General features: G+C 42.6%; 1 protein-coding gene across 1 annotated transcript in view; it reads right to left on the bottom strand.

The window, feature by feature from the left end:
• The window catches only part of AGPS (alkylglycerone phosphate synthase), a 114,855-nt gene that overhangs the window by 12,464 nt on the left and 82,383 nt on the right, over nt 1–20,008 (bottom strand). The window contains exons 16-19 of the mRNA XM_026647593.2: nt 16,723–16,784; nt 13,406–13,495; nt 5,618–5,717; nt 4,967–5,024 (exon numbers count right to left, since the gene is read on the bottom strand). Of these exons, the coding sequence (XP_026503378.1) occupies nt 4,967–5,024; nt 5,618–5,717; nt 13,406–13,495; nt 16,723–16,784 (310 nt within the window). The remainder of the gene's footprint in view (nt 1–4,966; nt 5,025–5,617; nt 5,718–13,405; nt 13,496–16,722; nt 16,785–20,008) is intronic.

The raw sequence follows: 20,008 nt of genomic DNA, 5'->3' as shown, positions 1-20,008 counted from the left end.
GAGTCCCCTGCTACTAGAAAGTGTCCCTCATGATATCCAGCAGAAGTGACCACTTGTGGTGATTGGAGAAAGACCAGCTGAGGCGATCCACCAGCTTGTTCTGTGCTCCTGGTAGGAAGGAAGCCTCAAAATGAATCAAACAGGCTCTGCAAAATTCCCACAGCCAAACTACCTCTTGACTTAGGGAGGGGCTTGCTTCCCCGCGCACCATTTGTTGATATAGAACATGGTTGTCGTGTTGTGAGAACCAAGACATTCTTGCTCACAAGATGAGCTAGGAACAGCCGACATGCCAGATGGACTGTCCTGAACTCTGATGCTGATGTGCAGAGAGAGCTCTTCCTGAGACCAAAGGCCACAGGTGAGCTCCCCAGCCTAGTGCTGACACATCAGAGACCAGAGAAAGTTACAGCTGGGGCCAAGAAAACAGGGATGCCTGCACAAATCACCAGTGGATCTAGCCACCAGTTGAGGGAGGCAAGAACTGGGGGAGGAATCATGAGGATTGAGTCCAGATGGTGGCGGTTTGGAGAGTATACTGAGACCAGCCATGTCTGGAGAAGCCTGAGCTGTAGTCTTGCATACTGGACCACATAAGTACATGAGTAGGGCCCTACCAAATTCATGGTCCATTTTGGTCAATTTCAGTTATAGGATTTTAAAAATCCTACATTTCAGTTTCAGATACTTAAATCTGAAATTTCACGGTGTTGTAACCATGGGGGTCCTGACCCAACATGGAGTTGTGGGGGTGGATGGTGTGGGATTGCAAGGCTATTGTAGAGGGGTCACTGTACTGCCACCTTTACTTCTGTGCTGCTGCCTTCAGAGCTGGACTTTGAATCGGCAACTGCGGAGCTTCCTCTGGCTCGGGGGAGGTTCCTGGAGCGGGGTCTGACCCGGCCTCAGGAGTGGCCCGGGCGGAGGAAGAGTAAGTCCTGTCCATGACTAGCAGCTGCAGCCCAGTACACAGTAGGAGCCCCCAGACGGGTGCCCTCAGCCTGCCCCTCCCTGACATCAGGCTCAGCACCTGGGAGTTTAAGGGGCCTTGGGCAGGTTGTGTGTGTGGGGGGGAGGGGGGGGAGGAGAAGGTGACCACAGCACCCCTCTGGCCACGGAGTCCTGGATGGTCGCTCACTTGCCCACCTGTAAGGCCGGCCCTGACCTCCCATGCCCAAAATTGATGACCCCCCTGGCCCCATACCAGGTCATCCTCATTTCTGCGCTGATGATGGTAGCAGCACTGCCAGGCAGCAGCCGTCGCTCTCCAGCTGCCCAACTCTGTGAAATCTGGTCTCCTCTATGATAGCCAGATTTCACAGGGGAGATCAGATTTCACGGTCCATGACGTGTTTTTCATGGCTGTGAATTTGGTTGGGTCCTATACATGAGGCCATGGGCCCAGCAGCCTCAGGCAAGATTGGGCTGTGGTAACACCAGGTGCTCTTTGAGGTGTGCTATAAGACCAGTAATTGCCTGGAAATGACCTTCCGGGAGGAAGACCCTGGCCTAGGCAGAGTCGAGCATCGCTCCAATAAACTCTACCTCTGCAGTGGTATGACAATTAGCAGGCCTAAGGCTTGGAAAGAGGACTGAATAAGAAGGATGCTGAGCTCTGGACCAACCTTTGATCAGCCAGTCATCCAGATGCGGGTAAAGTTGCACCCCTTACCTCCTTGGGAAGGCCCTCACTACAGCTATGTACTTTGTAAACACTCCTGGGGCTGCCAATAGGCCAAACAGGAGGACTGAAAACTGGTAGTGCATGTGGCCCACAACAAATCTGAGGAACTTCCTGTGTCCTCAGACGATTGTGATATGAAAGTAAGTGTGTCTTAAATCGAGGGTGATGTATTTGTCCCCAGGACCAAGGAGGAAATGATGGAAGCCAGTGAGACCTGTGGAACTTTAGCTTCTTGAGGTAGCTATTGAGCTGGCACATGCCTAGAATAGAGTAGAACCCATAGCGCCCCATAGGTTCTGTGAAACCTCTTCTACAGCGCCAACCCTTAGGAGGGGCTGAACCTCCTGGGCTAGGAGTTGCTCATGAGAAGGGTCCCTAAAGGGATGGAGGGGAAGGATGTAAGGGAGGGTAGAACTGAACTGGGGCGGGGGGGTATATCCCACTTCAACCATGCTCAGCACCCAACAATCCATGGTAATACAGAACCATACCCGGAGGAAGTGGAACAGGCGGCCCGCAAACACGGGGGAAATAGGATCCTGGAACTCAGACTGGTACAACATCCTTGAGGGTCCCATCAAAAGGCCTGCTTGGAGCCCCATGAAATGTCTGGGAGGAGCAAGCATTGATCCTGAGGAAGAGGGGACAGAGGTCTGCATCTAAAGCCCTATTCCTCTTCCTCTCTGGGTCCTGTTGGGTTGACAGAGGGAAGTACCGGGAGGATTGCGGAGGCCTACAGTGCTTCCTTGAAGTCACTGTGGAATACAAATCCAGGGACTTTAGGGTTGCCATAGAGTCTTTCAGACCAGTCTGCTCTGAGACGAGCGAAGCACCCTAAAAAGGACAGGCTCTGAAGGGTTTGTTGAACCTCCTGCCGGAGGCCAGAGGATTGGAGCCACGAGCTCCACTGCAGAACCACGGACCTAGTGGCCAAATCAGCTGCATCCAGGGCCGCTGCATTCCAGTCTGGCCTCATGCAGGAGTGAGTCCTGAAACATTGACATGGAGTCCCATGTATTGAAGTCATATCTGCTCAGGAGCGCAGGCTGGTTAGCAATCTTGAGCTGCAGACTCCCAGTCGTGACCTTTCTACCAAAATGGTCCAGCTTTTTTCAGTCCTTAGCTTTGGGAGTCGCCCCTTGCGACCACTGTCGTTCCCGTTCGTTGACTGCAGTGACCACCAGGGATCCGGGGGGTTGGGGTGGGGAAGCGTATACAAGAACTCATATCAATGAGCCAGGACAAAGTACCTCTTTTCAGTCTGCGGTACCACTTTCCTGGTACTTGGCACAAGCCTTGGTTCTGGAATCTGGATCGGGGATTACCCGAAGGGGTGGTGGAACCCTTCCTTCCGAGGCCATCAAGTAGGAGCGCCTCAACTGGGGTCCCTGCATTGGGGGGGAAATGCCCACGGGTTCCAAAACAGCCACTGCATAGGCACTAGCCAGTGACCAGGGGCCCGAGTACCAGAAGGCATCACCTGGCTCAGGTCCACTGCCAGGTAGGACCAACAGGAGGAGTGCCAGGGTTGACTCCTGGCACAGGAGGCGTAAGATCCCACCTCCGACTGACTATGAGGAGTCTGCCTGGCGACCATGGCAGAGCGGATCCCACTGTGGCTGCTGATGGATGCAGAGAAGGGGAGGACCGAGATGGGGCCATCATGGTTGACTTCCCTTTAGGTGGCACCTGGCACCATCTATCTCAGTACCCAACCGTAAGCGGTGGCTGTGCATTCTCTTCTGTATGCTGGCACTGACCCCACCAACTCTTGTACTGCTGGTGAGGGTGACACCGAGAGTGAGAGCAGGTCCCTGGCTACAGCAAAAGTCTGTGGTGTGGATGGCATCACAATAGCGCCAGCACTGCGCTGAACCTCTGGTGTCAACGGATCATCCAGTACTGGATTTAATGGTGCCCGCCTTGGAGCTGGAGTCAACAGCAACGACTGTTGGGCTGCCAGAACCAGGGAGTGGCCTGACCTAGGTTGCACTCTGCACTGGTCTCTATGCCTGGCTGTCCTCTGGGTTGGGGGACGTCCTCCCTCGGTTGGCAGCTTCTTTCTTTCTCTCTCTTCTTGCTTGGTACCAGGGATGGCGAACAGTGCTGAGACTCCTGGGCGGCACGAGAAGCGCTCCTCACAGAAGCTGAGGTGCTTGGTGTTGAGTCCGACTGGCATGGGTCCAAGGAAGTTCACAGCGCTGCCTTCATCAACAGGGACTTCAGCCCCTCCTCTGCAAATTTTGAAGTGATGCCCTGTTTGAGCTTCACCCAAGCACTTCAGGCAACTGGAGTGTAGATCGCTCAGGGGCATAGCCTTGTTGCAAGAAGCACAAGGCTTGAAGCCCAGCAACAGAGGAAACTCCGCTAAACTGAAAAGAATATCTAACAGCTAACAACCAACAGAGTAAGAATGATACTAATGGCAATACAGTTCAGAGAGAACTTGCAAGAGCAAGGGGAACAGTTCCAGCGACCATCACAGGTGATAAGAAGGAACTGAGGCGACGTGGGGTCAGCTGGCCACTTTATGGTGTCGCTGAGCACCAGAGGGACCAGACCTGATGGATACCACTGAGAGAAAAATTTCTGGTGATTGTGCTCTGGGTCTGCACACACCTACATTGGAATGGACATGTGCAATCACTTGAACCCATAACCTAAGCCTCATTTTCTTTTACTGTTACAATGTACTTTATACCCAAAGCAGAAAATATTTTCTACACTATAATCATAACTGTTCTACCCATAAAAAGGTCTGCCAGGAAATCTGCCACCATCAACATTAAATATTCTAGTGGGATTTAGGACTCAACAGCATTAATGTAGATAACAAAAGCAAGAGGTTTTGTAATAGCTTTCAAGAAAAACAAATTATAATCCTACTACTTTATTTTGAGATTCTATGTACATGAATCTAAAAATCTTTACATGTGCTTGATCAGCATAAGCCACTTACAAAAATATGGGCCAGTCAAATATTATTGTTATTCTCAATCATATGGGAGATCTCTTATCAAAATGTTCTGGGTCCCCAAGAATGTACTGCATGTAAAATGTGTAGCACCATGATCCAGCATCAAGGCAGGCAAGACCAACCAGGCTTCCCCTGGAACTCTCATAAAGGAGCAGGGGATTGCCTACAAGGAGGATTTTTGGGGGTAATTTCAAGTAATGTCTCTGAAAAATTCTTCCAAGTTTAAAAAAAAAACCAAACTATGCAGAAAATATTTTGTATGGTTTATAACAAAATAGATAAACATTCAGAACTAGAAACAATACCTCCATGGTGATGTGACAGACTTCCTCCATTGGCGAGGATTTCCTCTCTAGCAGCTGTCTAAATTGAAGAAAACATTAAAAAATGTTAATTAAATGCAAAGTTTGGTACATTATATGATTCTGACAAGTATTATATACTAATTATTAATATACGGTACACATAAGAGTGTATTTTCCTGTTAAACTTAATCCACTTTTCCCCTAATTGGAAAAAGGCACTTGTATTCCAGAATAAGAATATCCACATGGGGGTTTATACAATAAAGCTATTCTGGAATTATTTATTTTACATATTCTGGAATAGCTATACTGGTGATAAACTGAGGTATATTATGATAAATCTCCAAGTCTAGACAAGATTTTACAGTCTTTGTATTATTCTCTACAGCTCAGCAACCGGAATGCAATTTTACTGTTAGAGCAGAAAGATATATTATCTGGTAGTGGAAAATAGGAATACTAATAGATGGGAAGAAAACTCCAAGGCTAGGAAGGCGTCCTGCAAACGGTGCTAAATAAGATCACAGTGCCTCCCTGCATGAGAAGCCAAGGAGCCAATTATCAGAGCCATAATATACTACGTTAAGTCCTGTTAATCATATTGGATTTAGCACTTAAGATAAAAAATGAAGTTATTCATATGTACATTACCTCAATTTGTTCATAGACATGAATAGGGTCACTAATTCCCCTGTAGTTAAAGGCAAAATAGAAATAGACACATGCACCTGCGTCGTAAGTCTGTGTCACCCTGTTGAAGAAAAAAATGTGTTATAAGTAGTACTACACTGTCTTATAAGCTACCCAGCATTTAACACTAGCTGATTCACAATATTACTCTAGATCTCACTAATTCCTATGTTAATTATTGAACAATGCTTTGTCTCATTTTTATATTTTTATTTTGAAGAATCTGGATCTATTAAACTACCTTTGCCACCTCTGCCAAACAGATGGATGAGAAGGCATGAGGGAAAAGTTTACACTGTAGTTTTAACCACTATTTCTAATTACATTCAATTTCCTCCCCTCGCCCCCCCGCCTTTTAAGCCAAAACACCAAAAATTTCTGTTGAGAAATTTACAATGCTTAATTTTGGCATTTTCACAGCACTTGCAGCAGTTCTTATATAACAATAAGAAGAGTTATTGGGTTCCTAGTTGGTGATGGCATTATGTTGGTACACAAGCATCAAATATGGCATGCCAATTTTTGCTTGTAAACAGAAGACACGAATAAAAATACATGTGGCTAGAAACAAGTTTGTAGCCTGAAGAGTTAGGTTTCATCTCCTTTTCGTCAGGACAGATAACTCTGTGCATCAACTAGCAACTGAAATTCATCTAGTGACCTTAGCATTTATGCACTTAGGAAAAAAATAGCAAGTGGACACTGCTAGATCCAAAATGGACAAAATCAACAGAATCAAGAAGAGCACATACTTTCCACAAAATTGAATGAAGGGCATCACTGAAATATCACATTCTCGGTAACGAATGAATGGTCAAAAAACGTAGTTTATACCGCATCTCCACTTAACTCATGGTATTCATCTAATATACAAATTAGGAAAGCACTTAAGTAACAAATATGTCAAAGATCAAGGATATGGATCTGGTTAAGGAGGATTTAATGTCCCTAGGTCAAGAATCTTTGATTAATTTGATTAATTAAGAATCTTTTGTTTTCAATTAAAGCCAGATAAAGTTCCAACAAACTATATTATAGCAAGCATGACATGAATTCAGAGGAAATACTACTTAAACCATAAGACATAAATCAAGCACTATGATGGTGCGTCTAAAATTGCAAGTGTACATAGTTACATGTGTATTGTTGTGCCATTACCCCTCCTACCGTCCTGAAGCAGTTCCTGAGGGACAGTCTAGTGTGAGAAAGCTAGCATGCAATGAGGAGTGTGGGTATGTACATACCTCCGCTGTGGCATGGCTTTGTTCCTGTTGTACAGTGCAGCGTGGACGGGGGCAAGGAGCGCATAGCAGGTCACAGGTATTGATAGCCCTCCAGGCCCATTTCCACAATGCACTGATCGCTTTGCTGCCTGACCCTTACCCAAAATTATAAAAGGTCTCTGACTCGCTGTTGCCAGAGGTACTAGCAACATTCATTGAGCACTTTCAATTCTCCTTTGAACTATACTGATTAGCACCAGTGATCACGGAGCATATTCCAAAAGCTGCCACCTGGTCTTGAGAGCACATCTGGGTGCTGAACACCGCGTGTTCAGAGTACACTATCCTCCATGACTTCACAAGTACCAGCAGGAACATTCACCTCTACCGGGAGGTTTCACGGAGGCTGGAGAAGGCAGGCATTCACTGGACTCCGTCCCAGTGCCAGGAGTGCATGAAGGACCTCAGGCTCCTGTATCAGAGAGTGACTGACTGTTGCTCGGGGAGAGGACCGCATATGCTCTTGCTTTGAGGAACTGGACCAAGTGCTCTTCAGGGCTGCAAGTACTGAGCCAGAATTCAGTCATGAACACTGCCAACCACATTATACAATGGGACACCGCTGAGGGGCAGAGCACGGAAGCAGCAGGAACCACAGAGGAAGCTCCGGGAGACCTAGAGGAAGAGGAGCAAGTCACTCTGCATCTTTACTCAGGTGACTCAGCTACAGAAGCCCACCCTGAAGAGGACCCATGCAAAAGCAGGAACCAGAAACCAAGACTGATGAGTTACAATACACCCTCACTCTGCCCAAAAATATTCCCCCGCTTGCTTCAATAATACATTCCTGAAACCAGTCCCTCACCACATTCCACCCATGCTCCATTCCAGCATGGTCCCTGAGCAAGACAGGGCTGTAAATGATTTTATTGAAATCCCATGAACCACCATAAGGCATTTAGCATAAGCGATAACAGAATATTAATGAGCCATCAATGTGCTTGTGTCTTCCTTCTCTTTACAAATGGGAGCCACATGGAAGGGGGTTGGTGGGGCCACTTAAGTCCAGGAATGGAAAGGGAAAAATTTGTCTGAAGAAAGTCAGAGCAGTCTATTCACTCCGTGACCATTTCAAATGTTTTGTACCATTCCCGGTACTCGGCATCTGTCCTGTCCCCACGCTGAGCCATTCTGCAGAAGCGGGGGTGACGAACCATCCACTCTAAGGGCTCCACAAACATCATCCTGTGTCCCTTAGCAGTGGAGAGGCAACTGGCTTGCGGTGTTAATCCAAAAGTTCAGGGAAGAAAATAAAATTTGTGGTGCTACTCAGTTTCCGTCCCTTTCAATGCTGCTTGCTGGACAAGGGGGCCAGAGTTTCTGTCAATGCAAGAGAGAGTTGGGGGGCATTTGTGATTCTCTGTTCCTCTTCCATGGAAATTCTGTCTGCTAGCTTAGAATAGTTTAGTTAATTTCCTTTCAAAATTGCCATCCAGTCGTGTAAGCAAAATTTAGCAAATCTTTTGTATAGCAGGAATTCAAGCTGATTCTTTAACCAGCAGGGCAAATGTGGTTGGTCCATCTTCAAAAGTTAACCAAACCTCTCCACTCAGCAATATGTAGCAGAGTCACCATTAGCAGAAACATCTTTCTGGCACAGGTGGCTGGGTGTCCTCCACAGAGCTGGAAGGCCACTTCTTTTTTCCATTCATAGCAAAACTGCTACGTTCTCCAAACGATGGCCAGCCTTTAAAGAAGAAAAAGGTGACTGGTAATGTTACCTTTAAAGGAACCAAACCCTACCCCAGGTGGTCCATTGAGGCACTGCACACATTAAAACATTTTTAATAAAAGTAATGCAAGTATCTTACCATTTGTATCCTCAGCTCTCTCCTCATGGGCAGCAAAAGCAGTCTGAAGGAAGGAGTCTAAGCATTCCTGGGATGCTAAAAAGTATCAATATTGGGGCCTTCAGCAGCATAGTTACTTTGTGCTTGGGGATTTCTTAGGTTTCTTCAAAGAAGAAATGAAATATTATGCCAGCCTTGTGTTTAACTTGGCAGGACATTCCGATGCTGACAGGGAACCCATTCAGCCAGGAGAGGCACCACAGAGACAGCAGAAGATGACACTGAAGGACTCTGGAGGACCTGCTTGTTGGCACAGACAGAAGGAATCAAGAGCAGTTGGGCTTCCTTAGGACAAGGGAGGACTGGACTCTGAGGCAGGATGAGCCATTCCTGCAAACGGACAGACAACACAGGCAATGGAAGCATGCAAAAAGGGAAGGGGATCATGCACTCACCTACTCCAAATGGTGGCAGAATGTTTTCAGAGCCTGCCCTGTGCTATTCCTCTTCCAGAGCAGGCACCCCCCCCCCCTTCCACTACTCTTCCTCCGGCTGCTGCAGTCATAGATCCCCTCCGCTGCTCCCCACTGCTAGGGAGGAATATGCTCAACACCAGGAACAACATGCTCTGCCGACACCACTTGCAGAGGAACCCTCCCAGAGCATGGAGAATGGAGAAGAGCCTCATCCTGTCCCTGTAGCCCAGCTTGAGCTCAACTCCCAAACCTCATGCAGAAGACATCCCGTTTGCCCCCTGCACAATAATCTGCAGCCATTCCCTCTCTCAGGGCGAGGGAATGGAGAGAAGACATTTCCACAGACATTAATGTTTGCCCATTTCCCTGGTGGGAATTTTTTTTGTTCAGTTTTTCCTGTTAAAAAAGTTTTAGATCCTATGTTCAATATATGTAAATAAAACTTACTGTGCATTTCACTTGTGTGTGCACCTTGTTTCCGGAGTATGATTAATGTGATACTCCCTAGAGGTTTGGGATGGGGTGGCAAAAGTCTGGTGCCATGGAAATGCAAACAATTTTATCTGTCCCATAAACCCATTCCTCCCCTGCCTATGAATTTGCCGATTTTTTAAAAAGGGGGTTCTTGACAATGAAGTAAGCCGTGAAATAACTGTTGCCATCCAAAGAAAAACAGAGCAGAATTTCACTGAAATATCTTTATGACTTTGTTAATAAGTGACAATATAGAGGAAAGAAACAAAAGTAAAACAACACTGAAGATATCGGACACTGAGGGTGCTTTTATCACCCCCACTCCACCTGACCATTACCATTGGCAACCATGGGAGTGCTCATGCATAGCACTTGATAAGTGCTATGAGCAACCCTGCCAGAAAACATTGTGAGGAAGGAATGTGTAAATTCCCTCCCAAAACTTTAGATTTTTTAAAAATTACTTTAATAATGCCTAAATGGGGTCAAGTTGCCTGTACAAGCTTGGGGAAGTAGTTCTGTCCTGTGCACACTTGCTGTAGAAGTATTCCCCTTTAACCTCACATGAAATATACAAAGCACTGCACGCCACTATAATCTGATTTGCATTAACCACATTGCCATCCAGACGGGACAGAGGCATCATCAGTGGGATTTGAGACACTCAAAGGCACAGTAAACCACCATTCTGTAGCTACTCAGTCTGTAGTTGAATTTCCTTTTACTTGGGTTGGCAATGTTGGGGTAAGGCTTCACGAACTCTGGCAGGAGAGAACATGCAGGGTCCCCGCCACAGTTGTGTCATCTTGGGGGAATAAAGTCCCTTCTTCCACCCATCAACCTCCAACTTCTTGAGCACCCTGGCATCGCGAACCAACCCCTGTGGACCACTAAGCCCTGAAGAACCAGTGAAATGGTAACCTTTGCAGTTCATCTATTCATTGGCCCCTTTCGGTGGGCTAAGTATAGGGATGTGTGTTCCGTTGATGGCTCCAGCGTAGTTCAGAAAACCCATCCTCTGAAATTCTGCTATCATTTCAGGGACTTCGGTTATGGCAACCATCTGTTGGTAGATCTCAGTATCGATATCCTCACAAATCTGTACAACCACCGCCCTGACAGTTGGCTTTCCAACCCTGAGCTGGTTTGCAACTGAGAGGCAGCTGTTGGATGTTTGCAGCTTCCACTTCTGTATCAGTATGGGTTTCTGAAAATGAGTGGTCTAGCACTGGAGGGCTGGTGCAAGCTCTTTGCACAACTGGATTAAGGTCTGTTTCCTCATTCCAAAATTCTGCAACTATGGTTGTCATCCCAGGTTTCCAAGATGATTTTCCAGGACAAGAAGCAGCAGTCCAGCCTGGGCATACTGTTGTGGTCCTGGCATCCAAAACAGATGTTCCATGGGATCCAAGTGGATTTTCATTCCCCCTCTGGGTCAGCCATTTTCACCATCTGAAATCTCTCCACACCAATTCCATCCAGTATCTGGTACTGCGCTGCACGAACATTTGTCCAGCAAGCTATAGCAAGAACAGATCATCCTCATTATGGATGTGCTCCATGTCTCCAATGCAGTTTGGCAGAAGGGAGAGCTGACATGGAGCTGACATCGTCAAACGTGTGAAGGCAGCGTACAGTTCCAGCAACATGCAGCAAGGCACTTTCTAGAGTGTCTCTTGTGATGCACAAGATTCTGGGATATTGCCCCAAAATGTCATGTACCACTAATGTCATGTACCAAAAAGGTGCAGTGTGGATGAAGGACTATGCCAGTGCACAGCATATAGCCATGCTCAGCACAGCATATGTGAACACTCAGTGCAGGTATGGGATACACACTTTAACAGTTCATGGACAAGTAACTGTGTACACTTGCAAGTGTTGACATAGACTAAATGTTTAATGTTGGACAAAGAAGGTCATGGTCTCAGCCCCAACGAGGTCATAATCTAAACTGGACAATACAATTAAGAGTCATTAATGACAGGAATTGGAAGGCCCACTCTCCAAGTACTGCAGATGTATAACTAAGCTTCTCTGACGGGTTATCGCTGTAGATGCTTTGTAAAAGGATTGTATTATCGAGGGATCTGCATGAAAAGATACTGAATGGTATCCTAGGAGAGGCATACTGCTCCAAGCATAATGGCAGCACTGGAAAAGTAGGGTAACGATGCTTGGAGGAACGTTTGGCCAGATAAGGAAGAAATGAGAAAGATGTAGGTGGGAACCAAGCACATTAATAAAGCTTCTCTCTATCTAGATTATTATGCCCCTCCTCCCGCACGGCATACCTATGAAAAGATGCAAAGACAATTAACTACACCGCTACCTCGATATAACGCGACCTGATATAACACGAATTCGGATATAACGCGGCAAAGCAGTGCTCTGGGGGGGTGGGGCTGCGCACTCCGGTGGATCAAAGCAAGTTCAATATAATGCGGTTTCACCTATAACACGGTAAGATTTTTTGGCTCCCGAGGACAGCGTTATATCGAGGTAGAGGTGTAGTTTCTCAACTTATTTTCCCAAAGGTCATCATATCTCATGAACACTGGGCCCATCCCATGAGTGATGGAATGTAATTAACTTATTATCTAGTTACTGAAATTAGGGTTGTAACAATACAGTAAAAACAGATTCCTGTATGTGTAATTCACAAGGTGCAAAAAAGAGGGGCTATATAAAAAACTGAGAAAATCTTGCTTTTTAAACATCCACGTACAGGTAAATACTGGAGGCTGTCTTAACTGAGAACATTTACAGAAAAATCACCTGTGCTAACAGAAGGTCAGTGGAATCAACATTAGTACCTCTGGGAACCCTACTGAAGACAATACTCCCACAGACAAACCCATTTCAATTAGCTCTGTTGAAAGTTTAATAAAAATGGTTGAAAAAAACAGGTCTAACCACGGGAGCATTGCATTCCTTTGTCATATTCCATGGGGAATTAACAGTTATGAATTGTCCATGGTAACTATAGAGAGATGGTTGATATGGCTATCAGAGTGCTACACAACATAGCCCTTTATTTCTAGCCCCTTGATATTCTCAGGTTACTAGCATTTTAGAGATGATAGCAGTATTTTATGCAGGTCATTAGTGTTCTAACACTAAGCGTAGGCTGCATCACTTGCAGTTATTCACTTAAAAAATATAATCTGTTTTACGTCACTTCATTAAAACCAGTTGAGACAAAGGATTTAGCCGAACAGTTCGAGTTAACATTTCCCCTTAGAGAAAATGTTTCTCAGTTTTAAATACCTATTTTGGTAGCTTGCTATAATTTTGAATTTTAATTCAATGAACAAGAAGTTAATTTACATTTGTTTTCTCACACTATTTAAATTCATTTCTTACAACTAGTCTTAAAAATTTTGACCTGTCTTCTACTCATTCTTCATGTCAACCAATCCTATGACTGTTAGAGAGTTTAAGGGCTCAAATCTATCTTGTTATACTTAGCTGCCTAATGGATATACAGAAAATAAATGTCAGAATACTAACCAAGTGCCACTATAAACTCTTGAAGTGATAACTAGTGAATAGGTTAGAGAGCAAGATCATTAGTGGATGCACTTTAAACTGTGCCACTTAACTTAACCTGCCACTAGTTTAGCCATTATCTATTGTGTATGGAAGTAAGTAGTAGTAAAATTTACTTCAGCTGCTGAAAAACACATCCCAGAACTATGAAAACAAAGTTGATGTGCATCTCACCTGCAGGTGGAAAACGGAGCAAACTGGACACCTTTTTCTTTGCATTCTCTCACTATTCTTTCCTTTACATTCCTGCAGAGGTCTATAACCCTGTAACAGAATATATAGTTTAAAAACATAAAACAAAATTAAAAAAATTTCCTATGCAGCATTCTATACACTAATTTGTCTTCAACTAGCAATATTCCTTTTTTATTACATTTATGGCTCTAGTTTAAAACTCGCATACAACTACAACGATCTTCCTCACTAGTCCAAAACAATACACTTTAATAATCACAGTTTGGGTTTGGTTTCATTTAAATAAAAAGCGTAAGAAAAAAAATGCCCATCAGACCTCTATAAAAATAATGCTATTCCTCTTCTGGGCATCTATTGGGTGACGAGTTTATAATTTTGATTGTACATGCTAGCTCCTGAGACTCTGTATTGTTTTTTCAGAGGGCATATAAGAGGACTGTACTATCAGTGAAGAGGAATGTGTTGGATATTTTCTTCTGATCTGCAGTGGGACAAAGGTGTTTGGCACGGTAACTTAGAAAACAATTCAAAATAGAAGCATGTACATGTACACTAAAAGCATGTACACTATGCAATACTACAGCCTTTTGATATGTTGCAAGGCTGAGAAAGAAGGGATTCCTCCAGATGTTGAAGATGTGTATTAATTTACCAGCTAGAATCTTATTAAAATTATAATTTGGCACGAAACTATTAAAATAAGTCATAAAACCAGTGATATTTAATTCTACTTAATTTTATTATTGCATTTCTCTGGGACTGATCCAGGTGCATTCAAAACTTTGAAACACAATTTGAAAGGTGGGTTTTTTCATTTAATTTAAATCACTCCAGGTAGGCTCTCTCACACAGAACTAGAGAGATGCTATTTAACAATTGTTTAATTTAGAAGTTTTATACAGATCTGTATTTGGAAAAAAATATTTGGATTTGGAGGGAGGAACGTTTGAAATTAAAATAATTTTGCTCAAAATGTCTTCTATCAGCTAATCTACAGTGTGACCCTGGTAGAGACTCTGAAGGAAGGTACAGGTCCCAATGCCAAAACTGGAAATAAGGAGTTAGTAAGTGAGCAGAATGAGTGAAAAATAGGTTTGAATCAACAGATGTAAAAACCTGTTCACTCTGCTCTGCTCACAAAACTATAAAGGGGAAAATGAGAAAATTAATTCAGTGAATTTTCACTAGCTGAAAATTACATTTCTGTAAGGGAGATATAAATAACTAAATTTCAGTTGTTTTAAAATCTTTCATGCCACCCACACATTTTAGAGAAGGAAACAGCAGCCCCTAAAACAAGGACTGAAACAGTGTTATAACCGCTGCTAAATCCAAGAACCAGGATGCTGGGTTTGTTGGGATTCTGAACATACACAAGTCATTTAAAACCTAATTTCCTATCAACTCTATAATCATAAGCGATCAGGGGACCAAAACTGATAAGAATCTGTTTAACATGTGGGGTAAACAGGAATTAAAAAAAAGAAAATGTACAGAACAAATAGGTCAAATTCTGGAGCTCTCAACTGCTATGTAACCTATTTAAATATGTTTAGGCCTTGATTCTCAGCTGTGGCTGAGAGCTTAGGTGAAGCTTAGAACAGAGAGATAATACTGTGGGCATCTGCACTGAGCTAGACCCCTGATGTAAATGCAATTTGAATCAGCTGCCCAAGGGGATATCTGGCAGCCAAGGATCAGCAGGATCTAAGGACATCTTAGCCATGCTCCCTGGTTGGGCTGTAGGGAAGGGTGGTCTCCCCTGGGCTGGGGAACTCCAGCTAGTCAAACTGGCTTCAAAGCCATTTTGCGCTGCCCCATTGCAAGGGAAAAGCTGGTATATAAACCTTAAACCACATGATTGTTTAAGATTAGGTAATACAAAATGAAGCCTACTTCCTTCCCCTGCTGGCTAGCTCACTTCTCTGAAAGCATCTTACTCACAATTCTGTCCCTGCTAAGCCAAGTACAGCTTTAGAAAAGCAGCAAGCAAGGAGAGCTGCTGAGCACCTGCCTGCCACAGAGTGGCTGAGATAGCAGTTTTTCATGCTGGTTTTAAAATGCAGGACATGTCCTCTCCAAATCTGGACTACCACCAGATATGCTGGCACTTTTCCACCACTCCCACCAAAGGGATCCATGCAGAGAGCAAGGTTTCATGATGCCTTAGATCAACATATCTCATGTGCTCCTGTGGGAGCAGAGAAGAGGCATATACAAGGATGGCTATTCAAAGAGAACCAATAGAGAAGTCAGGCAGCCGAGAAAGAGTAAGCTACCACTTTGCTGATCAACTTCAGCCTCCGCTAAGAATTGCTTCTGCAGTAAAGGCAGATGCACAGCTGGTACTGTTGTATTGTACCATACCACAGCCCCAGAAGAGATCTTACATCCACAGGAAGGGAGCTCACCCAACAAGTTGGGAAACATTTAACTCCTTCAGGAATTCTTCACAACACTACATAGTTTTAATAATTTAAACTGTAAAATCATCAAGTGTTATCAGCTCATTCACTCAACCTCTTAAGAATGGCCCTGCTACTGGTTCCTGTGGCACCTGAAATTAACTTTTCTGCATAAAAACTGTCCATTTATGTTCATTCTTTATCTTTTAATGATTGGTTTTTAGATCCATAATGGGACTTTCCTTCCACAAAAGCCTAAATTTACTTGTTAATCAGAGGCAGAAAATACTTAACACAAAATTTTCCAAAAGTCTGCAAAAGATTACATCTACCAGTTTTCTATTTTACAGTCTACTTTGATACATCTGTTATCTATTTTGATTTAAGAATGAACTTCAAAAGAAGAAAGTCTCTTATGTTTGATTTTTCAAAGAACAGTTTAAAGACCAGAATTGTCACCTTGCAGACCCACAATAAAAAAAGTTACAATCCTAAGCAAGCAACATAGGCATATTGTAAAATATTTATTCTGCATGGAATGGTTATGTATATGAAGTTTGCAATAGAATATGGCTCTGCTTCTACATTTTACTTTTAACGTTTCATTAATTTTTCAAGCCCAGTGCCACTTCTAATTCAACAATACCAAAAGGGACTAGACTTCTGACCACAGAAGTACACAAGCTCACATTAACATAGCTTGGAGTGTCTTCGTGCTTAAGTACATATAATTGTTTATTCTTTACATTTTATGTATACACACTTTCAAATTCCTATCAATATCTAAAACCAAAGAAAAAAATTCTCAAAACCAAACGGAATAAATATCCATTACAAGATAACCAAGTTTTAATAGAAGTTTTGAACAAAAGAATACTACAATTATTTTACCTATCCCAGGGAACAGAAGTCTCAAATGATTCTCCTATTACATAGTAATCCAGGCCCAGGTCCTATTAAAAGCACAAAAAGAAAGGAAAGGACCAGTGAATTAGTGTCCTAATGTACATCTTTAGCTTCAGGATTCCAATTTACTTTAGGCAGCTGCTAGACAGAGAATCATTGTGTTGTGTAATTTTTACATAGAAGACAGATTTGGCAATCTACACTTATAAGATTTACATATCTCAAAAATCAACGAATATCTATACTGGGACCAAAACTAAGTTTTAAATATTAGGAACAATGCTGAAAGGGACTGGGATGCCGAGCTTTTCATTTTTAGACAAATAGTACAAATCTGACCCTAACTGGTAGCTACCAAACACTGTTACCACTGATTCATGTTTAATAATCTATGTTAAACAACCTGGGGGCATTGCTCCTGTCTCTTAGTGAACAAGTATTATATCACAAAAACAAAAACTGCCACTATTCACAAAAGCACACTTCTTGGTTTTGATAGTGAAACTATCACACAAATATATGCATTAGTTTCCTAAAAATGACACCATAAAGAAAAAGCAGTTTACAAACTACAATTTTGCCATAAGCTGAAATATAAAAAAAGCCCCCAAAATTATATGCTAAGTAAAAAGATAGGCTTTTATGTACTCTTTGGAGAGTAAAACAATGAATTCTGAGATAAAACATCATTGCAAACAAACAAGAAACTTTTCACAGTAATAAACCTAATGGCAAAATAACTGAGAAACAAGTAAAATACTTGAGTAATTTTAAAAGAATTTGAATCTAAGTGTGTTGAAAGCCATTAGGATATCTGAAAATAAGTTCACTGGTTCTTCAAATCAGATGTACTGTACAATTTTGAACAGCCTGCATCTGAGACTTTAAGAGACCACAGGATGTAAAGAAAAAATGTGACTAGAGTATAAAAACATAACCAATACAGAGCACTCACTTACAGAATACAAAAATAAATCTGAATCAAGATTCAATGGAAGAAACATGATTTTATTAAATACCATCTTCCCTTTTTGCCCAAGACAAGAAAGTTAGCTTTATCACTACATTCACTTTGTTGCTAAGTGATGTTACCATAGAATCAGACTAACAGTTGGACAACAATTGTCAAGGAAACAGTATTCCTTGTTAGACTCAAATCAATAAAAGTTTAGAGAGAAATCAAGTGGGCCAACTCTATGAGAGAAGGGCCTAGAAGGGAAATTGCCATAAAAATGAGAAAATACTACGGGAGATGAGAAAAAGGGATAGCAATGCCTAGGAGATATACAGTCAGGAAGACTTAGGAGTCATGGTTTAACATGTGGTTTAAAGTCCAAAAAGGCAAAAAACAAAAACAAAAATAACTCACCAAACAAATAAGACAACTCCCAACCTGCCAGTTAGTAAAAAGAAATAATTAACTTCAATAATTAAATTTGAAAAGTGGGATCAAGATTGAAAGTATTACTGAAGAGATATATAGAAAGCCAAGAGAAATATTCTCCAATTAGGTCTTTGAAAAAGGAAGACAGACTAGAAGCAAGAACAACTAGATAAAGAAGTGGGGAAGACAGAAGCAGCCAAACTGTGACTATTCTAAAAGCTTCAGAACATGTACCACCATGAAGATATTCACAACAGCTGTCCTATGGAGGTTAAGAGTTGTTATTGACTGGACAACAAATGTGAGAAGGGGGCTGATTAAGTGCCATTATTCACCACATTATAAACAGAAGAAAGGACAAATGAAAGAATGAACTAAAATGCTGATAAAGTAAAAGTGGACTAAATTCATGTTGATGCAAGTATATATTAACTGTTTGATATAAAAATCGCACATTTTATATTATGCACACCTATAACAACATTATAAAGGTGCTCCTGTTTGCAGAAGGCTTAAGCCTACCATAAAGATTATGGGATACAATATCACAAATGGGAAACAGTGTTACACAGCACAAGTATGTTTGCAATTTTGAAACCATGGCATCATAATGTAGAGGAAAACTCTATTACCAAAATGCTTGTGCAATTTACTAGCCATTTTGTGAAGAAGGCTTAGAGACTGCTAATAATTCTAAATGGAAAACTTGAGAGACACATATTTGAAACTTAGTTTTTTAAATTTCTGAATCGTATTTTAGGCATTTCTACTAGAACTATGGCTGAGTATTTGAACACCAACAATATCTAGTATTCTGTCTAGCTGTATACCTCCATACATATGCACAGCTATACATGTGTATCCAAGGCCGGGTATTGGCTCATCATATTGAATTACTGACAATGTAATAGAAAACACTAGAGGTTTATGAAGTATCCTAATCTTCAAAGATGGAGTGTATCTTGTCTAAGGAGTTCTCTTGTGGCTTATAAAGAAGTTCCCTGCACTGATTCCCGGTCTTGTTCACCGGACCAGAGCTCTATTGAAGATAGGAACTCAACTGCTGGGAAGAGTTCCATGCACTGCTTAAGTGACTCCTTTGGAGAAACGAGGAGTGGCAGTAATAAGCCATGGAGAAAGTCCATCCTGTCGTTCCAGCTGCAAGAATGCTGGCTATAACATGGGATCTTGAAGTCAAGTAGTTTACAGTGGAGGTAATGGGATAGATCCTCCAGGATGCAGATGACTCATTGAGAAATGCAAAGAAAAAAGTGCATATCTATGGTGGAAAGGTCTGCCAAACTACTGGTGTGCATATACATCAAACAATTATTGCTGACTGGTTAGTATTACGGTAGCACCCTGAGGCTCGAACAAAGATTAGGGCCCCATTGTGCTAGGCACCATACAAACAGTCCCTGCCCCTAAGAGCTTACTATTTAAATAGACAAGACAAAGGGTACTAGGAAAGGATGTATTTATCCCCATTTTATAGATGGAGAACCGAAGCACAGAGAAATTAAGTAACTTGCCCAAAGTCATACAAAAAGTCAGAAGCTTGAAAGTGAACATAGTCTCTTGAGTCCCAATCCAAAGACTTAACCACAAAGTGTTCCTTCCTTGCTGAAGAATTGCCTTTTAAACACCCTTAAGTCCTATAATTAAAAACAGCATTGAGTACTGAGTTTGTAGATGGGAGCCAGGAACTCCTGGGTGCTAATCCTACTTTTGTCACTTACTCCGTTTGTGACCTGGGGAAAGTCACTTATGGCCTGATTTTCAGAGGTAAACAGCATCTGCATCTCCCAAAAGGTCAGTGGGACACCTGGATGCTTAGCACCTCTAAAGATCAGTCCATTGAGATTTACAATTCAATTTCTTTATCTG

The sequence above is a fragment of the Terrapene carolina genome, unplaced genomic scaffold (assembly GCF_002925995.2).
Source record: "Terrapene carolina triunguis isolate 2854851 unplaced genomic scaffold, T_m_triunguis-2.0 Scaffold62, whole genome shotgun sequence".
Lineage (NCBI taxonomy): Eukaryota > Metazoa > Chordata > Testudines > Emydidae > Terrapene > Terrapene triunguis.
The sequence above is the reverse complement of the archived record's forward strand: the minus strand, read 5'-3'. Positions and strand labels throughout refer to the sequence as shown.